Source organism: Nelumbo lutea, chromosome 5 (assembly GCF_056320005.1).
Source record: "Nelumbo lutea isolate HS-2025 chromosome 5, American lotus-T2T, whole genome shotgun sequence".
NCBI lineage: Eukaryota > Viridiplantae > Streptophyta > Magnoliopsida > Proteales > Nelumbonaceae > Nelumbo > Nelumbo lutea.
Window position 1 is genome coordinate 57,902,503 of NC_142688.1, and position 19,119 is coordinate 57,921,621.

At 38.4% G+C, this 19,119-nt stretch overlaps 1 protein-coding gene across 3 annotated transcripts in view; it reads left to right on the forward strand.

The window, feature by feature from the left end:
- FANCM (DEAD/DEAH box RNA helicase family protein) overlaps window positions 1-19,119 on the forward strand; it is a 98,564-nt gene that overhangs the window by 20,124 nt on the left and 59,321 nt on the right. For 2 of the 3 annotated variants that reach the window (XM_088943021.1, XM_088943023.1), the window contains 5 exons: window positions 5,797-5,903; window positions 6,030-6,084; window positions 6,190-6,311; window positions 6,391-6,504; window positions 9,674-9,867. In XM_088943021.1, the coding sequence (XP_088799147.1) occupies window positions 5,797-5,903; window positions 6,030-6,084; window positions 6,190-6,311; window positions 6,391-6,504; window positions 9,674-9,867 (592 nt within the window). The remainder of the gene's footprint in view (window positions 1-5,796; window positions 5,904-6,029; window positions 6,085-6,189; window positions 6,312-6,390; window positions 6,505-9,673; window positions 9,868-19,119) is intronic. The other variant, XM_088943022.1, reaches the window with a different exon arrangement.

The window sequence follows — 19,119 nt, forward strand, 5'->3', positions numbered from 1 at the left end:
AAAAGTGTGTGATTGGAAAGTGGAAAAGAGACTAGGATTACCTGTCATATAATCTGTTGCACCAGAATCAATGACCCATTGAGAGGAAGAAGAAAGAAGACATGTATTGGTTTTACCTGACTCAGCAAGGGCAGTGATGGACTGAGAGGAGTTCTTTAATGCCTCTTGATACTGGGTAAATTTCGCATACTCATCAACATAAATTGTAATGGTCTGATCTGATGATAGATGAGGAGCATCACTCGTAGTTACAACATGAGCTCACTGAGACCCAAAAGACTTTTGGTTTTTCTTTAGCAATTTCTGGCAAGTCCTTTTAGTGTGACCTGGTTCATGACAATAATAGCAAACTACTCCCCCTATGCCCTGAGTTCCAGCATTCCGACCACTATTACTGCCACCTCTGCTACTATTCTAAGAACGAGACCGGCCAGTTGATCAATTATTCTGACTGACAAGTGCACTAGGTTGTTGTACAGGTGAGGTATGGGAACTAGTATCTGTACGAAGGACCCTAGTAAAGACCTCTTTTAAAGAGGTAATCTTAGGATTAGACAGAATTTGTGACTTAGCATCATCAAATTGAGGATTAAGGTCAACCAAAAAACTCAATAGCCATTTGTTCACGTTGAGTCTGCTGAACTTTGATATCAGTACTGAAAGGTAACAAGGCGTTCAATTCCTCATAAGTGCGTTTGAAATTCATGAAGTAGGTTTGAAGAGACTGATCTTGTTGTTCAACTCGATAAAATGTCTTGCAAACGTAAAAATATGAGAAATATTTTTTTTACCAGAGAACAGAAAAGCCAAATATTCCATTAGTTCTTTTACAAACTCACAGTGAGAGACATGACCGACGTACTCATTCTCAATAGAATTATGGATTTGCAAAAACAATTGAGCGTCAACCCTTAGCCATTCAGTGTGAGTCTCATTAGTAGGAGGGTCCTTAGTCAGATGGTTGTCCTTAGAGATACTCCGTAAATACAAACGAACAGTCTTACTCCAGTCTAAATAATTAGTTCCGTTTAGTTTTTGTTCAGTGATTTTAGACAGAATGGGGATAACACTAGAGATAGCCAAGTTCTTTTGTTCAACCGCCATCATAAACACAAGAAAATAAACTTTTAACAACCCGCAAATCCAATAAAACATACTTAAACAGAATCGGCAGCAAATGCAACACCCAAACAACAAGAAATCACAAATGGCAGCACCAAAATATCAACTGTATAAAGAGAACAGAGAAGAAAGACTTCCTGATGGGCAAACAAACACCACAGGAGTAGCACCGAGGCTGAGGCGATCGTCGGAAAAGAGACCGGTGAAGGTGGGTAGGCCGATCTGGGGACTCCGCTTCCACTGGTAGGGGCAGTGAGATGCAAATGTCACTCGGAATGGGTGATCTAGAGATCGCAGTTGCTGCTCACTTGGGCAACGTAAAGAATTCAAAGCTGCTCACTTGGGCAGCAAAGGGAAGAAAACCAGAAATTAATTTCTGACTGGAATTGGTGTCTCCAGCTCTGATACCATGTGATAGAACAAGAATTGGAAGAAATTGATGTCTTTTAGTTGAGAAAATAGTACATATATATGTTAGACAGTCTTGTATGCCCTTAGTTTCAATCGGATTTGATGTACTTTTGTTATTTAGTGAAAATAAATTAAAGTGCATGTTTGATTCATGTTGTTTGGTGTAATTCTGTGTAAGACCCTAAAACTGGACACTTATAGAAACTTGTGTTGGTTTTAAATGTTCACAGCCATTGGATAAGTCTGGGGAGATTTATCCTGCCAAGGCTGATAGTGATGTGCCACCAAGTGTTGGGATGGCTTGTTTCGGCCATCAGGGTAAGACTCAAGGCACATGTAGTATGGGATTGCTTGAACCCTTGAACCGGACCAGATTTCCTATATTGCCCTAGACCTTGGAGACAGATGGGCAAAACTGGAAAGTTACACCTGACCCCTAGACTCGATTATGACACATCACTAGGTGTCGGATCGGGCTGTCTTTGATGTGTCAATCAGTGAGATCCTTAGTGGGGGTCAAAACCTGGACATGTTGGGGCAGTTTGAGAATTCATCTGAGTGAGTGGTCATAGTGACATGATCAGCCCCTTTGTCGGACAATGGTAATGATCGGTAATGCACTATCTCTGATGGAAACCAAACTGCCGGCAGTTGATTTCAATCGTTGGAATTTTGTTTTGCAAAATAAGATATATATATGTATATGTACGGTTTCAAAAGATTTGTAAAATGTTTTAATTCCCGGGATCCATTTGAGTGGAGAGTGCGGCACTGTTCATTGCAGCCAAGGGAGAGGTCTTCTCTTGTCGGGCAGTGCTTGATCATTAAGGGCTGAGAGGTTAAGTGTAAGACCATTTAGGATATTACCTGATGGGCTAATCTTGCACCTGCCCACAGTCCCTGGGTTTTTATAAGATGGCTTGGCCCAGGGACCACTTAATGTAAGTGTTGGGCCCATAGGGTCCATGTGATGGGCTCAAGGGGGTCACTGAGTCTTTCAGTGAATTCGGTTGGGCCTTGTAATAAAGGCTGGGCCGAACCCATGTGGCTAGTGTGTAGATCAATGCTTGGGTCCCACGCCATACAAAGAGGCCCAACTGGGCAGCAGGTTGGAAACTGGTTAAACACTGAACACTTAATGGGCCAAAAGCCCATTTCGAACTGGGCTGATATGATCACCAGTTCATGGGGCGAATCTGAGATTAGTGTTAGTAAAAGGATTGGGTCATTGACCTTATCTACTCTAAGAGACCAAATTCAAATTAGATTTGAATCTGGTAACCTCCTGATAAGATCAGGAATTAACTAACTTAATCTGCAGATAGGATTAAGATTAACCCCTATCCAAATACTGATTAGGATTGGGATAACTCCCAAAATATTGGAGGTTTCTTAATCAAGAAGAAAGAGGAGAAAACCCCAGCAGAAATATCAGATTTCGAACTAGGGGTTTGAGTAAACAAGAAACACATCCTGCAATCTGAGATTTGATCTCTCACAGACTCCAGAGAGGAGACAATTCTGCCCTCTTCGTCCCTAGATTTCTCCTCCTTCAGCCGCCGCCACTACCTGTTGGAAGATTGGATCTTTGCAGCAATAGGAAGTCAAGAAAGCAGTTCTTGACAATAGTCTTGCAAGAAAGACAATAGGATTTGGTGTTCAAGGTTTCCAGAGGGTTCTTGTGAAGAATCCAATGTGTAGGACGCACCCTGCTGGTTCCGTTTCATCAACAGCTGTGTCATCTTGAGCAGGAGCGGATCTTGGTTACTTCTTTGGGCGTGAACACCAACTTTGGGAGTTATTATATCTCCGGATCAGGTATAATCCTTCCTGTTTCCTTTTGGTTCAGATCTGGTTTGTTTATGGTTCAAGTAGGATCCTTGAATAATGTATTCTAAATTTAAGGAATATGATTCCCAGTTGGAAGAAGGTAGGATTTTTTTTTTGAAATTCGCCCCCCATTCTGCACCCTTCTTGGCGTCCATTAGATGGATTCTACCATTCTTTCAATATATACAGCCTTGTAGATACTAAAAAAGGAAGAAAATAATACAGCCTTGCAGATACAGAAAAGGAAGAAAATCATACAACCTTGCAGATGCAAAAAAGGAAGAAAATCAAAGAAAGAATAATTCCTATAATCAAGCTATTCCTAATTGGGCTAATACTACATATTTACAGCCTATAATTTCGTAACAATCATTAACGCCACCTAAGAAACATGAAGAATAAAGGGATAAGTTTCTTGAGTGTGTGAAGTGGTAACTACTCATTAATCATTATCATGATTCATGAGTCATGATTGATAATTGAATCAATTGATTAAGCATGGAAGTAGAAGTTCTTGTATGCAAAGGATGCAACTTGCTTAACTGTTCTCACAATCATTGGACAGGTTTGCAAGTATATATCTCAACTACTATATATTTCTATTGGGGAAGGAAAAATGGTATTAGATAGGTCTGCAAGTATATATTCCTATAGGTGGTGTATGCAAAGTAGTGGGAATGAGGCTAGAAGTTGTTTCCAGGTCTTTTCTTGTATTCATATTGTAAGTACGGTGGTGAGGCTAGAAGGGATGATCTCCTTGAAGAACGAAGAAGGATTAGGGTCAAAGGCTAAATGAAATAAAGGACGGGCTTCTGTCTCTCGAGAATCTCAGCAGAGCCGGGTAGTAAGGGTGGTTGAAGAGAATGTCCCCAATCGTGCTCTACAACATCTCTTTATAAGGGAAATCCCGATACTTTAAGGAGAAGGATTCCAAAAGGGATTTGGTTCTTATTAGGAAAGGGAATCCTTGTCTTTATGTCGGTTATCAAGGGAAAGCCATTGGGGTTTTGCCACATGTCTAACGAGATCTTCTAAGGACAAAGTTCCCTTTTCCTTGAAGATTCTCGCCTAGCACATGCAGGCTACACCCTGTCATGGGTTTCCTCGTGGCCACGTGTCAAGGACAAGGTTTTGGGTCTGACGATCGTGTTTGGGTGTCCACCCGATTGTCTCTGGGGTGTCTTGTTGTAGCCTGCTGTGACTAGGAAGGATGTTAACCTCCCCTCAGCAGGCAGGCATCGCTGGTATCAGGGTCTATCCACTGTTCGTTACAGCGTGGGCTACCACCCGATTGTCTCTTGGTGATGTTGTTTTATGCCCATTGCGAGTCTCATGCGACACTCTCATCACAGGTCCTAGGAGGCATTTCATGTTTGTTGCAGGTCCTGGATAGTCTTCTAAGCTCATTGCAGATATATGTGGCTCTATTTTTGATACCTTCATTGTGATTATGGCAGTGGAGGACCACAGGTACCTACACATATCTGATAACTTTTTGGGCTTCCAAAATAAATCATGTAGATCAAAACATGTATGTGCTGATGCAACAAGATTTGTGGGTTAAGGAGGTTGGATAAGTGGCCAACTCTCATATTTACAGGGTTGGATTTCTAACCATAACAGTCTATATGTTCTGGCTCAAAATTGATTGCAATAGGAGGTCCATTTTGAAGTTCTTTGGTACTGTATAGCCCTTCACAATGGTATCTTTTCCATTTCTTTTTCTTCAGCTTTCGGTTCCTCAGAAAAGAAATGTTAATGTTACATGGAAATAATCAACTTGGCAGCTATATGATGACAAATTGACACATAATCAAAGGCTGTTCAAAGGTCAATGCTTAAGTGATGTTTCTTCTTAGACTGTTCAACTTTATTCAACCTTAGAATTCTTATGCAACTGCCTTACAACAATATATCCCTTCTTTACAAGATACCAGAACTAATTGGAAACTTTAAGATTCTTTTGATCAGTTGGTAAATTTCTAATGTTCAACTGCTTCTCATTTTAATATAATAGAAAAAGCCAAGCCAGAGTTTAACTAAACATATGCTACTTAATTTTTAGTGTAAGATTTCAGTATTTTATTGCTTTCTGTCTTAGATTGTTCTCCATTTGCTGACATCTTCCCTCTACATCTAATGTGGGTTCTTTTTCAAACACGAGGTGCCTTAGTTATGTTCAAAATAACATGGTAGTTGACTATAAATGTCTAGTTCCAGCTCTTCCATGGGTCTACTTCGGTTTATTTCATCATCATCATAACATCATTTAAGCCTTATCCCAACTTTGATGACTTAACTTTCTTAATTAAATGCTCATTTTCTTTTTCCAACCCTTTTTTGGGGCTTGTTACTTGTTTCTGTATTTATTTTGCTTACTTGTACTGTTTATTTTTTATTGTTGAAATTTGCTCATGTAGTTGTTTACTATAGGTACATGTTTGGTGAAACATCTTGTGTGCTTGGTGATTGATGAAGCTCATCGGGCACTTGGCAACTATTCATATTGTGTAGCAGTTCGTGAGGTTTGCCTTGTAAATGTATTTTCAATTATATACTAATAATCTATATCATATCATCCCACCTTTTTCCATGTGCATGTGTTTGTATATGTGCATGGGTAGATTTTATTTCTCCAGGATCTTAATCATGTCATACATTTGCAGTTGCTTTCTGTACCAGTGCAGTTGAGGATATTGGCTTTAACAGCAACACCAGGGTGTAAGTTGTCTTCTCATTCATTAATTTTATGGAAAATTACTCTAGTTTTTTGATTCTTATACTGTTTTTTTGATCAATATTGTTATACTTAATGTTGTGGTTCAGCAAAGCAGCAGACAATTCAGAATGTTATTGATAACTTACATATTTCAACGCTTGAATATCGGAATGAAAGTGATCATGATGTCAGCCCATATGTACACAACAGGAAACTGGAACTGATAGAGGTATAGTTCTCTGCTTTTGAAATTCTGGATAACACTGATGTTCTGGTGTAATTGACTCTGTTTCTTACAATAACACTAGGTTGCAATGGGGAAAGATACTATTGAAATAAATAATCTGCTTTTGGAAGCTATACAGCCTTTCGTAGCTAGACTTTGTGCAGTTGGCGTACTCCATAATAGGGATTTTCAAACGGTATGATTTTGTTTACCTGTATTAGTGCAGTAAATTTAATCTCTTAATAGTTGCTCTGAAGTTTGGTAACCTTACATATTTATTTAGAATTTATGTTTTGGGTTGCTTCTGACAAAAACTCAATGTAAATTGCTCAAAACTTGCTTGAATTGGTTTATATGATAAAATTATTTAACGTATGGCATTGATGTTTATTCTTTACCCCTTTTATATGTGTGGCTTTAAAACAGTTTGGTGTTTTAGTGCATTGCTCAATTTATTTGAAGATGTTGCTCATTATTCCATTTCATACAAAGCATGGTTTAAAATGTCAACATATTTCCTGATATTTCTATGATAGTTTCCATTTCCATGGGTACCAACATGACATAGTTGTCAAGGCTATGCCTAGGCGGCATGGCACCCTTGGAGGTTCACCTTGCCTAGTTGCCAAGCAGTTTTGTACATTGTGTTATAAATACTTTTATGTTCTTAAATTTTTGAGTTTTTAATTATAAAAGAGACATTATTAAACTAAAATATTCATTTTGTGTTTATATGCTAATTTCTTTTTATTATTTTCTTATTTGTTAGGGTTTAATCAATGCAAACATTGCTAAATGCTGTATTGAACCCTCAAAGACTTCAAAACCTGAACCAATAAGTAAGGAAGAACTTAAAATTTTGTCTAATCAACACATATTCTTCTTCTTCCTCCACCTTTTCTTTTATTCTTTTCCTATAACAAAAATAGGGGTTCAACCCCTATATTTTTTTGAAATTTCTTTTCTTTCTTTTTTTTCTTCTCATGGATATGTTGATTTTTTGTACTTAAACATGAAGTTTGTGCTTTTCTTATGAAAATTATAGATAGTTATTAAGGAAATATGGTTATGGAACCTAGGGAACTACCCTAGGAGGCTAGGATATACACTTTTTACTTAAAAAATCCATTGCCTAGGCGATCAGTGACAAGGCGCCCCCTGTTGCCTAGCCTTGCCTTGGCGCTTGAAAACTATGGCTAAATGGTGTACATTAGATGGAATTATAACTTGATGAGTTGGCAATAGTATTGTAGATATGTGGTGTAGCAATATTATCGCCCACTTAATGGAGATGATGACCACTTGAGCGAGCTAATTTTTTTGCCCGATGTGGTGTTAAATCTTAGCTTTTGTTTGTGTAACAAGATGGATATCAATGACAGGGTAAAGTAGAAAATAATCAAAGATTTATTGTAAGAAAAATACGTTTTCAGTTCAGAAATGGGGGAAGAGAGAACATTTGCGAGGTTAATTGTGCCCAGTTTGCTTACATAATGCTGTAGCTTAAGCTTTGGGTCTCCTTTTGTAAACATTTTAGCCAGCTATTCTTCAGAAGCATTAGATGGAAGACAAACTTCTCTAGAGGTATCCCTCTCTTGTATGACGTGTCTGTCAAGGTCAATATGTTTTGTGTGGTCATGTTGGATTGGATTATTTGCAATGTTTATTGCTGACTGGTTGTTGCAATACAACACCATTGACTTCTCATTGACAATAACGAGCTCTCCAAGTAGGGATCATAGCCACAAAAGCTTTGGGACACAGACACCATGAGCCATTGTTCTATATTATGCTTCTGCTGATGATTTAGCAACCACAGATTGCTTCCTGCTCCTCCCAAGAACCAAATTACCATGAACAAGAGTACAATATTCAGAGCTAGACTGCTTATCATCCACACAAGCAGCCCCATCAACATCTATATAAGCTTCTATGTTCTATCCACATGTGTCAATGATTGGCAAACAATAGCCCCTTTTCTTGAACCCAAGCTTCTATGTTCTATCCACATGTGTCAATGATTGGAAAACAATAGCCCCTTTTCTTGAACCCTTTAGGTAACAAAGAATCCTTTTTGCTGCCACCAAATGATTGACAAACAATTCTAGCTCTAAAAGAATGTGAACTTAAAATGGGGACATCCACAATACAACTGAAGTACCTCCAAACCTTTGAAGCCAGCACGCTTTGAATGAGAAGGTGGTTAGTAGACTCGACTTGCTTCCGTCTGCAAACAATTACAAGCAGAAGCTAGAGTGATTTGAAGTCTTTGAATACTGCTATCAGTTGAGATATTTGCTTTCAACAACTTCCAACAAAAGAGAGATCCTAATAGGAAATTTACAGTCTTACACAAATTTTGGCCACCAAATTATAGGAGAGGCCTCCGTAATTGAAAGCCAAGTAGATTTAGATGAAAGCTCTCCAGATTTGTCTGGCAACCAGATCCATTCATCCTGGCCCATCAACCAGTGAACTTTCACTTCACCAAGCAAAGCCACAATATGTGAATCAAGCAAACTCAGCTGATCAAAATTCCAGTCTCCATCCTCATCCAACACATCAATGAGTCTGGGAGATAAATCAAGTTGAGGAAGATTTGACACCCATATGACCAAGGGCCCACCATCACACCACCTATCCAGCCAAGTCAAGACTTTGCCCTCTCTAACATGCCACATTGAAAGCTCAATTCAGCCATCCATTAACATGTAATTAGCTCACCGAGTAGAAGAGCCAGTGTTATTAACCACTGATGCTGATGACACAAGAAATTGCCAACAAAGAAGGAAAAAGGACTTAAGGCATTCTTCCTTTGTGGTGACATGGATAACATGGAAGGAAAGGAATGCATGGGTTTTCAATAACAAGATCACCTGTCCAGAGGCAACATGGTGAAAAGATATTGGCATAGCAAGGTCATGTCTAATTATCAGCAAAGAATTCAGGGAAGTTCCTTACTTTTAAGCTTATAGTTTCCATATCTTATATGCAACGCAAATAGATAATTTTGGACTTTGTATACCTAATGATTAAGCTGCTTGTGTTAACACTTTTACACTTTTGAATGAATACATTATAATTTGCCTCATCAGATAAAAGTGCAAAGAGCAAAACTTTCACCATAATTAGGAAGATGCCTTTTGACCCAAAAAGTAAGAGACCAGATCTACTGCCAATATTTTGAAATGACAAAATGCCTTTATAGCCAAAAAATGCTGAAAATGAAGAGTTGAATTCTCCATCAAGTATATTATCTTTTTGGCTGTCGAGAAGTTGAACCTCGTATAGATCTGTTTGGTGCTTTTCTTATAATTAGTGCTCATTTTACAATTTTATTAAGAATCATCACTGATTTTTGCCAGTTGAGTCCATGTGAATTACTTAATTCAAGGGATAAATTTCGTCAAGCACCTCCACCTGCCCTTCCTCATACAAAATATGGAGAAGTAGAAGGATATTTTGGAGTTCTTATAACACTTTACCACATACGAAAGTTACTTTCAAGCCATGGAATAAGGCCAGCATATGAAATGCTTGGAGAGAAGTTACAACAAGGGTATGTGCTTTTGCTTACACTATTTAAGCAATTTTTCTTCATAATGACAAACTTTAGGATTCTAAAAGTTTATCCTTGCATAATACTTGTGAAAGTACTTTTCTTGTGAAATTTTCTCTTTAAGGTGAATTTGTTTGAACTCTATCCATCTCTATGGAAGTGAGGATTTCCTTATATGTGGACAGTGGATGGCTAGGAGATTTGATTCAAAATACAACTTTTAACTTGTGGATAGACTAATAGTCTTTGGACGAGAGAGGATATGCGTATTTTGGGGGGAAGGGGGTGCAGTTGCCTTGTGTTATTTATCCTCTACTAGAGGCAAGGTTTAAAATGTTGATGTCGGTCATCCAAATATAAGCAACATGTCTTGAATGTCGGAAATATTGTAAAAATTATAGACATGGCGGTAACATTGTAAAATATGCAAAATATAGAAAGGTATTTTATGAAATGATAAACGAAGCATAGGCACACATTTTTAATTATTATCTTGTTGCAAATCATTAAACAAAGCTAAGAAACTGAGGTTATAGACAAAAGAATGCGTTCTGAAGTTGCCCTGTAAACTTTAAGATGCAGAGCTTCATGATAAAACGAGTTAAAGCAAAATTTCAACTCATAGAAAATGTAAATGATTGTAATAGATCAACCAAATAATCTATTACACAAACAAAAAACTAGAAATGAATATTTGAGCTAGCTCAAGGTGTTAATCATGTAAGTTAGGCAGACAATAAAATTGTTACTTAACATATTTACAATATTGTACCAACTTATGTTATAATACTATCTTTTGGACTCCACATAGTACTGGTAGTGTTCACTGGGAAATATGTTGATTCCATTAAAATTTTGTGTCGCTACCCATGGAAATGGCAATATATCGTTGAAATATTAGAGAAATTAGGGACATTTTAAAACCTTGGATATTTTCTCCCCAAATATTATGTTTTCTGATTGGTGACAGATCTACTCCTGAGGATTCTACGTTTTTTGTTGCCTCTAGTATTTTTTTACTACTATTGGATGTTCTATTTACTTCTTTTGAGGCCTTAAAATAAGATTGTTGTTTTCTGACCAGGCTATTTCTGTTGCATAATATACATATGCAGAAGTTTACATTTTATTCAAATGACCCCAAAAAAATGGTGAACAAAGAATAATTGAATCCTCTCAAGCTTAGAAACCTATATTTTTTATGGTACTTTTTCCATCATTGGTATTGCTGATTACATGGATTACCTATCCCCTCTTTTCGCTTTTTTGTTCTTTTGTTAATGAGAAATTTATCATAGATCATGGGAATAAAAGGTGATGCAAGAGCTAAAGAGTCCAATTTGGCATTCTTTGAATTTTTATATATTCATGTATTTTTGACAGTAGGGGTGTTTTTGTCATTTTAAAAATGATCTGTGGGGTTTGATGAAAGGATCTGGTTTGTCTGGTTATAGTTGGTTTATGTTGAAAGTTTTAGACTCATCAAATACGTAGTTTAAGAGTTATTAAGTCTTCTTTGAATTGACTAGGATTGTGGTAAAGTACCAAGCTTCTATTTTTTCATGATCTACAGTATAAGTATGTATGGATGTTTTACACAATAATCAATGAAGCTTATTTGAGTTCCTACAGCTTATGCTACTGATGGTGAATGATTCCCATTCCCTAGAATGATTGCTAGGCCTCTCTCTCTTTCTCTCTCTTCTTTCTTAATCCTTCAAGAAGCCATTAAAGTCTGCAACAGCCATAAGTTTACCACCAAAATCCATTCATCCTAGTCTCACTATAATTTGTTTCAAGTGCAGCCGTCGATCACATCACTTTCATCTCAATTGGTATCAGAGCTTATGGTTAGGCACTAGTTTCTCACAAAGTGACTGTTTAAATAGGCCTAGAATATCTTGAAATCAACTGTATGAATATGGATTTGATAACATACCTTCTTATGGTCTATAATCAATGGCAGCCAGTTTTCTGAACCATACCAGGAGAAATGTCATCTTTTTTTCAGTTTTGTAATTTATTTATATCAGATGCTCTTTTTTAAGCAAGAAAATTTGTTTGTGATGGAGTACATGAAAGAGTTTTGATTAATAACAGAAACTTTTTATTAAAAGGAAAAATAGCTTACAAAGGAAACAAAGGGGAGAGATCAAAACTCTTAACCCTTCCCAAGAAAAACAGAAAAACAGTTACAACACTGTCCAAAACAATTGTTCCCTTCCCACCCCTTGTTTAACTAGAGTATCTGCAAAGGATGAAGGAAGGGGAAATCCATCATATGGGTGGCCGAACCATGCTAGATGGCTGGGTGAAATTTCAAAAATTTCATTTTACCCTTCCGAGAATTGTATTCCCAGTTTTAGAAAAACAAAATTTTTCAAGGATTGTTCTTGCACCGAACTGGACCAGATCTGAAACCAAAATGAAGGGAGAAGTATACCTGATACGGATTCCACAAATGTAGCTCCCAAAGTGGTAGTTCACGCCCAAAGAGAGTACCAAAACCAGCTTTCATTGAAGATGACACAACTTGAATTGAAGCCGCTTGAGCAACACAGTGTTTTAGAAAAAACTGTAATCCAACAACTTGGATCGAGCAAGGGTGGTGAACATGAATTGAATCTGATATTTTCTTGCAAAAATCGGAAATCAGAACTGATCTTTATCAGTTCAAGAACTGGAGGTCGAACTAAGGTTTCTAGGTGGCAAGAGTAGATTGATAACTAGAGCAGTTCACCCTCCTTTTATAAGCCTTAAGGATCATTATTCCTAATTGAATTAGGAGGGTCCTAATCCAAATCTTTATTTGGATTTGGACTCTTTAAGTGGATAATACTTATCCTCTTATCCTAATTGTTGATCCAAACCCATAGCCATACCCATATTCGCCCATGTTACATGACTGCTTAAGTTGTCATCTAACCACTTGATTAATCTAATTAATCATGGGCTTTAGGCCCATTAAGTAAGTGGCTAACGACCTTAGATAGTTGTTGGCTCATTTGGTTCTCTTTGTATGGCATGGGACCCCAACAATGACCTCACATAAGCCCACATGGGTTCGGCCTATCCTATGTGAAAAGGCCTAGCCGAATTCACTGTCAAGTATAGTGAACCCTTGAGTTCATTAGTATGGGCTCTTAATGGGCTTACCATTTACACTAAATGATCATTCAGTCCAGCCATCCTATAAAGGCCCAAGGACAATGGACTTAAGTGAGATATAGCCCATTAGGTAAAACAACCCTAAATGGTCTTTTACACTTAATATCTCAGCCCTTAATGATAAAAAACTACCCGATGGGGAAGGACCTTTCCCCTGGCTACAAGGTGTAGTGTTGCACTCTCTGCTCGGATGGGTCCGGAGAATTAAAACCTTTTGTAAACATTTTTCTTAAAACATAATATATATATTATCATATAAATATATTTTGCAAAACAAATCTCAAACTCGGATGAAATTGACTACCGACAGTTTTGGTTTCCATCAGAGAGACTGCAGTCCCGATCATTCACTTTATTCGACAAAGGGCTGATCCTGTTACTATGATCACCCACTCGAGTGAATTCTCAGACTGCCCCAACATACTAGGTTTTGACCTCCGAAGGATCTCATTGATTGGCATATCAAAGACAACCCAATCTGTCACCCAGTGCAATACCATAATTGGGTCTAGGGGTTATGTGTAACTTTCCAGTTTTGCCCATCAGTCTCCAAGGTCCAGGGCATAACCGGAAATTGGTCCGGGTTCATTGTTTCAAACACACACACTGCATGTGCTTTGGGTCTAACCTTGGCAACTGAGATAAGTTGCCCCAACCTTCTTGGTAGCACATCAGTATTAGCCTTGGTAGGATAAACTTCCCCAAGTCTATCCAACGACTGAGAACATTCTAAAGTTATGTACGTTTATTCATTTACAATAAATGGATATGTACATCAATCTGATTGGAGCTAAGGGCATACACTGTATAACAAAGGAATTAGCATTTTTCTAAACCCAATGAAGCTGAATCTCTATTCCTCAAGCTACTCAGTCAAACTCTCTTTTTTCATTAGTAAATTTCTAGAGTTTACTATTCTCCTTTTGCAACTAGTTTTGAATCTCCTTCTACAATTAGCTTTTGAATGTTCAACTCCTTTGCCTTCTTTACCCCTTCCAACACCACCATGACCTTGGCTCTAAGAGAGTTAGCAACCCTAATTGGACTAGAATACATCGCAATTACTTTCCCCTCTTCATCTCTGAAGGTACCTCCTACACTTGAAGGCCCTGTGTTGACCTCGCTACTACCATCAAAATTCAGTTTTATGAACCCTAGAGCTGGTGTAGTCCAAATAGACCGACTCTCATCTAGACTGGTATTTAAAGAGTTAGTCATTCATTATAACATCATTGAAGATGATAGGTAGAGATTGGCTTGTTTCAAGAATGGGATGAGACCAAACGTTAGTGTGTATTGGAAGATTTGTTTATTGAGGGTTTGTTGAGAGAGAAGAAGAAAAGAGAAGAGAGTCTTATGAATGAGAGACGTGTAGAACTGTTCACACACTTAAACTTGATATTTAAACTATAAGGGAAAATTACAAGAATGCCCTTACTTGGGTTCCTAGATACAAAAATGATAAGAAAGACCAAAAAGCCCTTGCCTAAGTAGTCTCAACACTCCCCTTAAGCTAGGCATGTATGTCAATCATGCCCAACTTGTTTAGGTTCTTTGCAAATTTTTGATGGTGAACACCTTTTGTGAGACAATTAGCAACTTGGTCTTTCAACCTTACAAAGGATCAATAATTTAAAAGACGTGCCTCAAGCGCGCCTAGGCGCACAGGCAAGGCGCATTTTAGGGCATGCACCTCGCTTAGGTCCTAGGCGCACACCAGGCATGCGCCTGATGCGAGAACCCCCAATTTGGTGATGTTGTTCATTCATTCATCCTAATAAAATGTCCTCTTAAAAAGCAATTAAAACTATAAAATATTATTTTTTGTGTGAAAACTAAGAATTTAAGACCTAATGTGGACTTGTTTGGGCTTGCCTCGAGGGGCGTGGCACAAAGGTGACTCGTAGAATCAGGAATGTAATATGTTTTACATTACATTAGCTACTTGAAGTACTGCAATTGAGTGAAAAAAGCAATTAGAGGTTTTACATGCTTGAAAATGTTTTATATGTTTGGTTTTATTTTTAAATTCTTATTTGAGTATGCTTTACATCTTATGTTTATGCATTTTAATTTTAGATAATAGGTTTTTGAAACATTTATTTTAAAATTTAACTTTATATTTTTATTAATATTATGTTTAATATTTTTTGTTTTTTTTTTTGAATTTTTTGGCATTTTTTTGAAATTTCTGATTTTTTTTTTGATTTTTTAGCATTTGTTTTGTTGCACCTTGCTTAAAAAAGGTGTGCACCTCGCCTTGCGCCTTTTACCTCAGGCGCAAATTGACCCCTGCACCTTTCTTGCACCTTGCGCTTTTAAAACACTTGAAAGGATAGGAAAATCTCCACTAGCTATCCTCTCTCTAATAAAGTGACTGTCCACTTCAATGTGTTTTGTACGATCATGCTGAATAGGATTGTGACTAGTGTTTATTGCAACTTGATTGTCACAATAAAGTCTCATTGGAGTATCTACTTGGATGCCCATTCCAGTCAACAAGGTCATCAACTAGAGTAGTTTAGACACTTTGGGCCATTGCCCTATACTTTGCCTCAGCATTAGAATGAGCAACAACAGGCTGTTCCTTGTTTCACCATGAAACTACATTGCATCCAAATAAGGCATTGAAAGATGATCATCTAGTGATCATTAGTTCATTACATACAAAAATCCCAACAAAATAAGAGAGAGAAATCTCAAAAATTTGCAAAACCCTAATGCTTAAATTGCATGATCATGAGAGAATTGATTTCTCTCTTGGATCCTTTGTGTCTATTGGACCATAAAAGATCAAATCTTTGGATTTAGTTTGAGTGTAGTACCTGATCTTGATGTCCACAAACACAAAGATTGAAGTGGTAGTTCATACCTAGGCTTGAATTGTCCCAAGAAAGTTTGCAATGAATTAAAGATGGTGCATTCATGTGTATGCAGTCTCAATTTGATTTCTAGAAACTCCAGCAAGAAAGGTGATACTTTGATCACGAATTTGAGTGATCTTTTCACCCAAAATTCTTCTAGAATCACTCTCTAATGGTTCTTTAGGTTTGGTCAAATAGGGTTGCAAAACGCTAGGTAAGTCTCACAATTTTTAGGCTGGATTCAACAATGAAAGGGGAGAACATGCATGATTTGATTCTTCAAATTCAACAGCTATGGCAGAATTAGTTCTTTCTTCCTCTTCTATTTTCTCTTCATTATTTGTTTGTTAATACTTCTAGCTGAAGCCTATTGTTATGTGTTGGAAATTTTCTGCTTCAATCACAAGGAAAGCAAGTACACCCAAACACCTAATAGGAATAGGAAAAATGTCCCAATGAGAACAGAAAATGCTGAAAGATGTCTTCATCCCCCAAAACAGAGAAGGAACTCTATTAATAAAAAATTATAGCATCCCCCTAGAAACTTAGGGAAACATGAACACTAAACATAATACTACTAGCCACCTCCAACATGTGTATATTCTTTATCTCAGCAATGTCATTTTGCTGTGGTGTTAAGAATAGGTTCTCTAATGAATGACACCATGCTCAAGAAGATACTAGATAAGGAAAGGCATGAGATGTGACCTTTCCTTTAATATTGATTATAACTGTTAAAATTCAGGTCTGCCTTAGAGTTCGGCCTGACTGAGTTCAGTTATGTAGAAGAAGAAAAAGTGATAAAGAAAGAGAGAAAGAGAGGAGAGAATTCTGGTTCGAACTGAAAGAGTCAACCTAACTTCTCCAGTCGGCCAGTAAGTATTTATATTATTATTAAAACATAACTGAAAAGACCTATGTGCCCTTACTTAAGTTAAGAGCACATGTTTCAACACAACATTACAGATCAGCAACATCAATCAAGGTATAAAGACAGAAATACCCCTATGCTAACACTCCCCCTCAATATGTAGTCCACTCTTCCCCGACTCAAGCCTTTTGTAAATAAGTCAGCCCACTGATTTCCTGTATTAACATGTGTAGTGTCTAGCTCTCCATTCAGCACCTTCTCCCTCACAAAGTGACAGTCAACCTCAATGTGCTTGGTTCTTTCATGAAACACTGGATTAGAGGAGATATGAACTGCAACCTGATTATCACAATAGAGCTTCATTGGAGTGTTAATGTTGTACCCTACTTCCTGTAGAAGGTTCCTTAGCCACACTAATTCACAAGCGGTATGCGCCATAGCCCTATATTCTGCTTCTGCACTGCTTCTTGCCACAATCGTCTGCTTCTTACTTTTCCATGTCACCAGGTTACCTCCCAGAAACGTGCAATATCCTGTAGTAGACCGCCTATCAGACATAGAACCGGCCCAATCAGCATCAGAATACCCTTCTATTTCAAGTTTTCCCCCACTCTTGTATATCAGATCGCGACCCGGGGCCCCTTTTAGATACTTCACAATTCTCAGAACCGCATTGCAATGAGGAATCAGAGGTTTTTGCATGAACTGGCTTACCACACTAACTGCAAATGAGATGTCTGGTCTGGTAATGGTTAGGTAGTTCAGTTTGCCCACAAGTCGTCGGTATCTGCCAGGGTCTTCAAACACTTCACCCATATCACTGCTTAGCTTGGTATTTGTGTCCATGGGTGTTTCAGCTGGTTTGGCACCCAACAAGCCTGTTTCTTCCAACAAATCAAGCAAATACTTCCTCTGGCATAGGTTAATCCCATACTTGGATATCACTACCTCTATCCCCAAGAAGTATTTCAGTTTACCCAGATCCTTTGTTTGAAAGTGATCCTGCAGATAAGTCTTCAGCCTATCAATACCAATGTTATCATTCCCAGTAATAACAATATCCTCCCGGAGAGTCATGACTAAATACAAAATGGTCAACTTTGCACTGTTTCATGCCAAACTTCTGTACCACCTCACTGAACCTACCAAACCATGCTCGAGGAGACTGTTTAAGCCCATATATAGCCTTCCTTAGTCTGCACACCTTACCATCCTCTCCCTGAGCAAAAAACCTTGGAGGTTGCTCCATGTAGACCTCATCGAGTAAATCACCATGCAAAAAGGCATTCTTGATATCAAGCTGATATAGTGGCCACTCATACATGGCTGCAAGAGAGATCACAACACGAACTGACCCTATCTTAGCAACCGGTGAGAAGGTCTCTGTGTAGTCAATGCCATAGGTTTGGGAGTACCCTTTTGCAACTAATCGCGCTTTCAGGCGTTCAACACTACCATCAGGCAGATACTTAACCGTATAAACCCACTTACAACCAACAACTTGCTTCCCAAGAGGAAGAGCAGTGAGGTCCCAAGTATGATTATGATGAAGGGCTGAGAGTTCTTCTTCCATGGCACGACACCACCCTGGAGAGGCAAGGGCTTCTTGGACATCTTTAGGAACAATAACTGATGATAACAAAGTAACAAACTGGTGATGGGAAGCGGAAAGGTGAGTAAGAGAAACATAATTAGAAATGGGATGAAGGGTGCAAGTACGTTTACCTTTCCGCAAAGCAATGGGTGGATCAATCTCAGATGCTAAGTGGGGGTCTGGTGCCGGATCCGTCGACGGAGATATAGTCGGAGGAGTAGTAGCAGGTGCATGTGGGCGATGTGTATACACATGACGGATAGGTGGGCGTTCAACAGGTGGTGGCACCGGAGGCAAGGATTTGGTCACAACTGGAACAAAGGGAGGAGGTTCGACAACGGGAAGTGGAAGAGGAGGAAGAAGCATCACCAGACCCCAAAAAGAACGGAGTAGACTCAAAGAAACTGACATCAGCACACACAAAGGACCGTCGAGAACCAGGATGGTAACACCTATACCATTTCAGGGTCCGAGAATAGCCAAGGAAGATGCACTTGAGAGAACGGGCATCAAACTTGTCGTTCCCAGGACCCAGATTATGGACAAAACAGACACACCCAAAAACTCTCGGCGTAAGAGGGAACGGAGACAAAGAGGGAAACAAGACCTGAAACGGAGACTGACCATCAAGGATGAACGTGAGCATCCGATTAATCAGAAAACAAGAGGTAAGCACTGCATCACTCCAAAAAGGTTTGGGAACATGCATGTGATGCATTAGGGATCTTGTTGTTTCAAGGAGATGGCGATTCTTT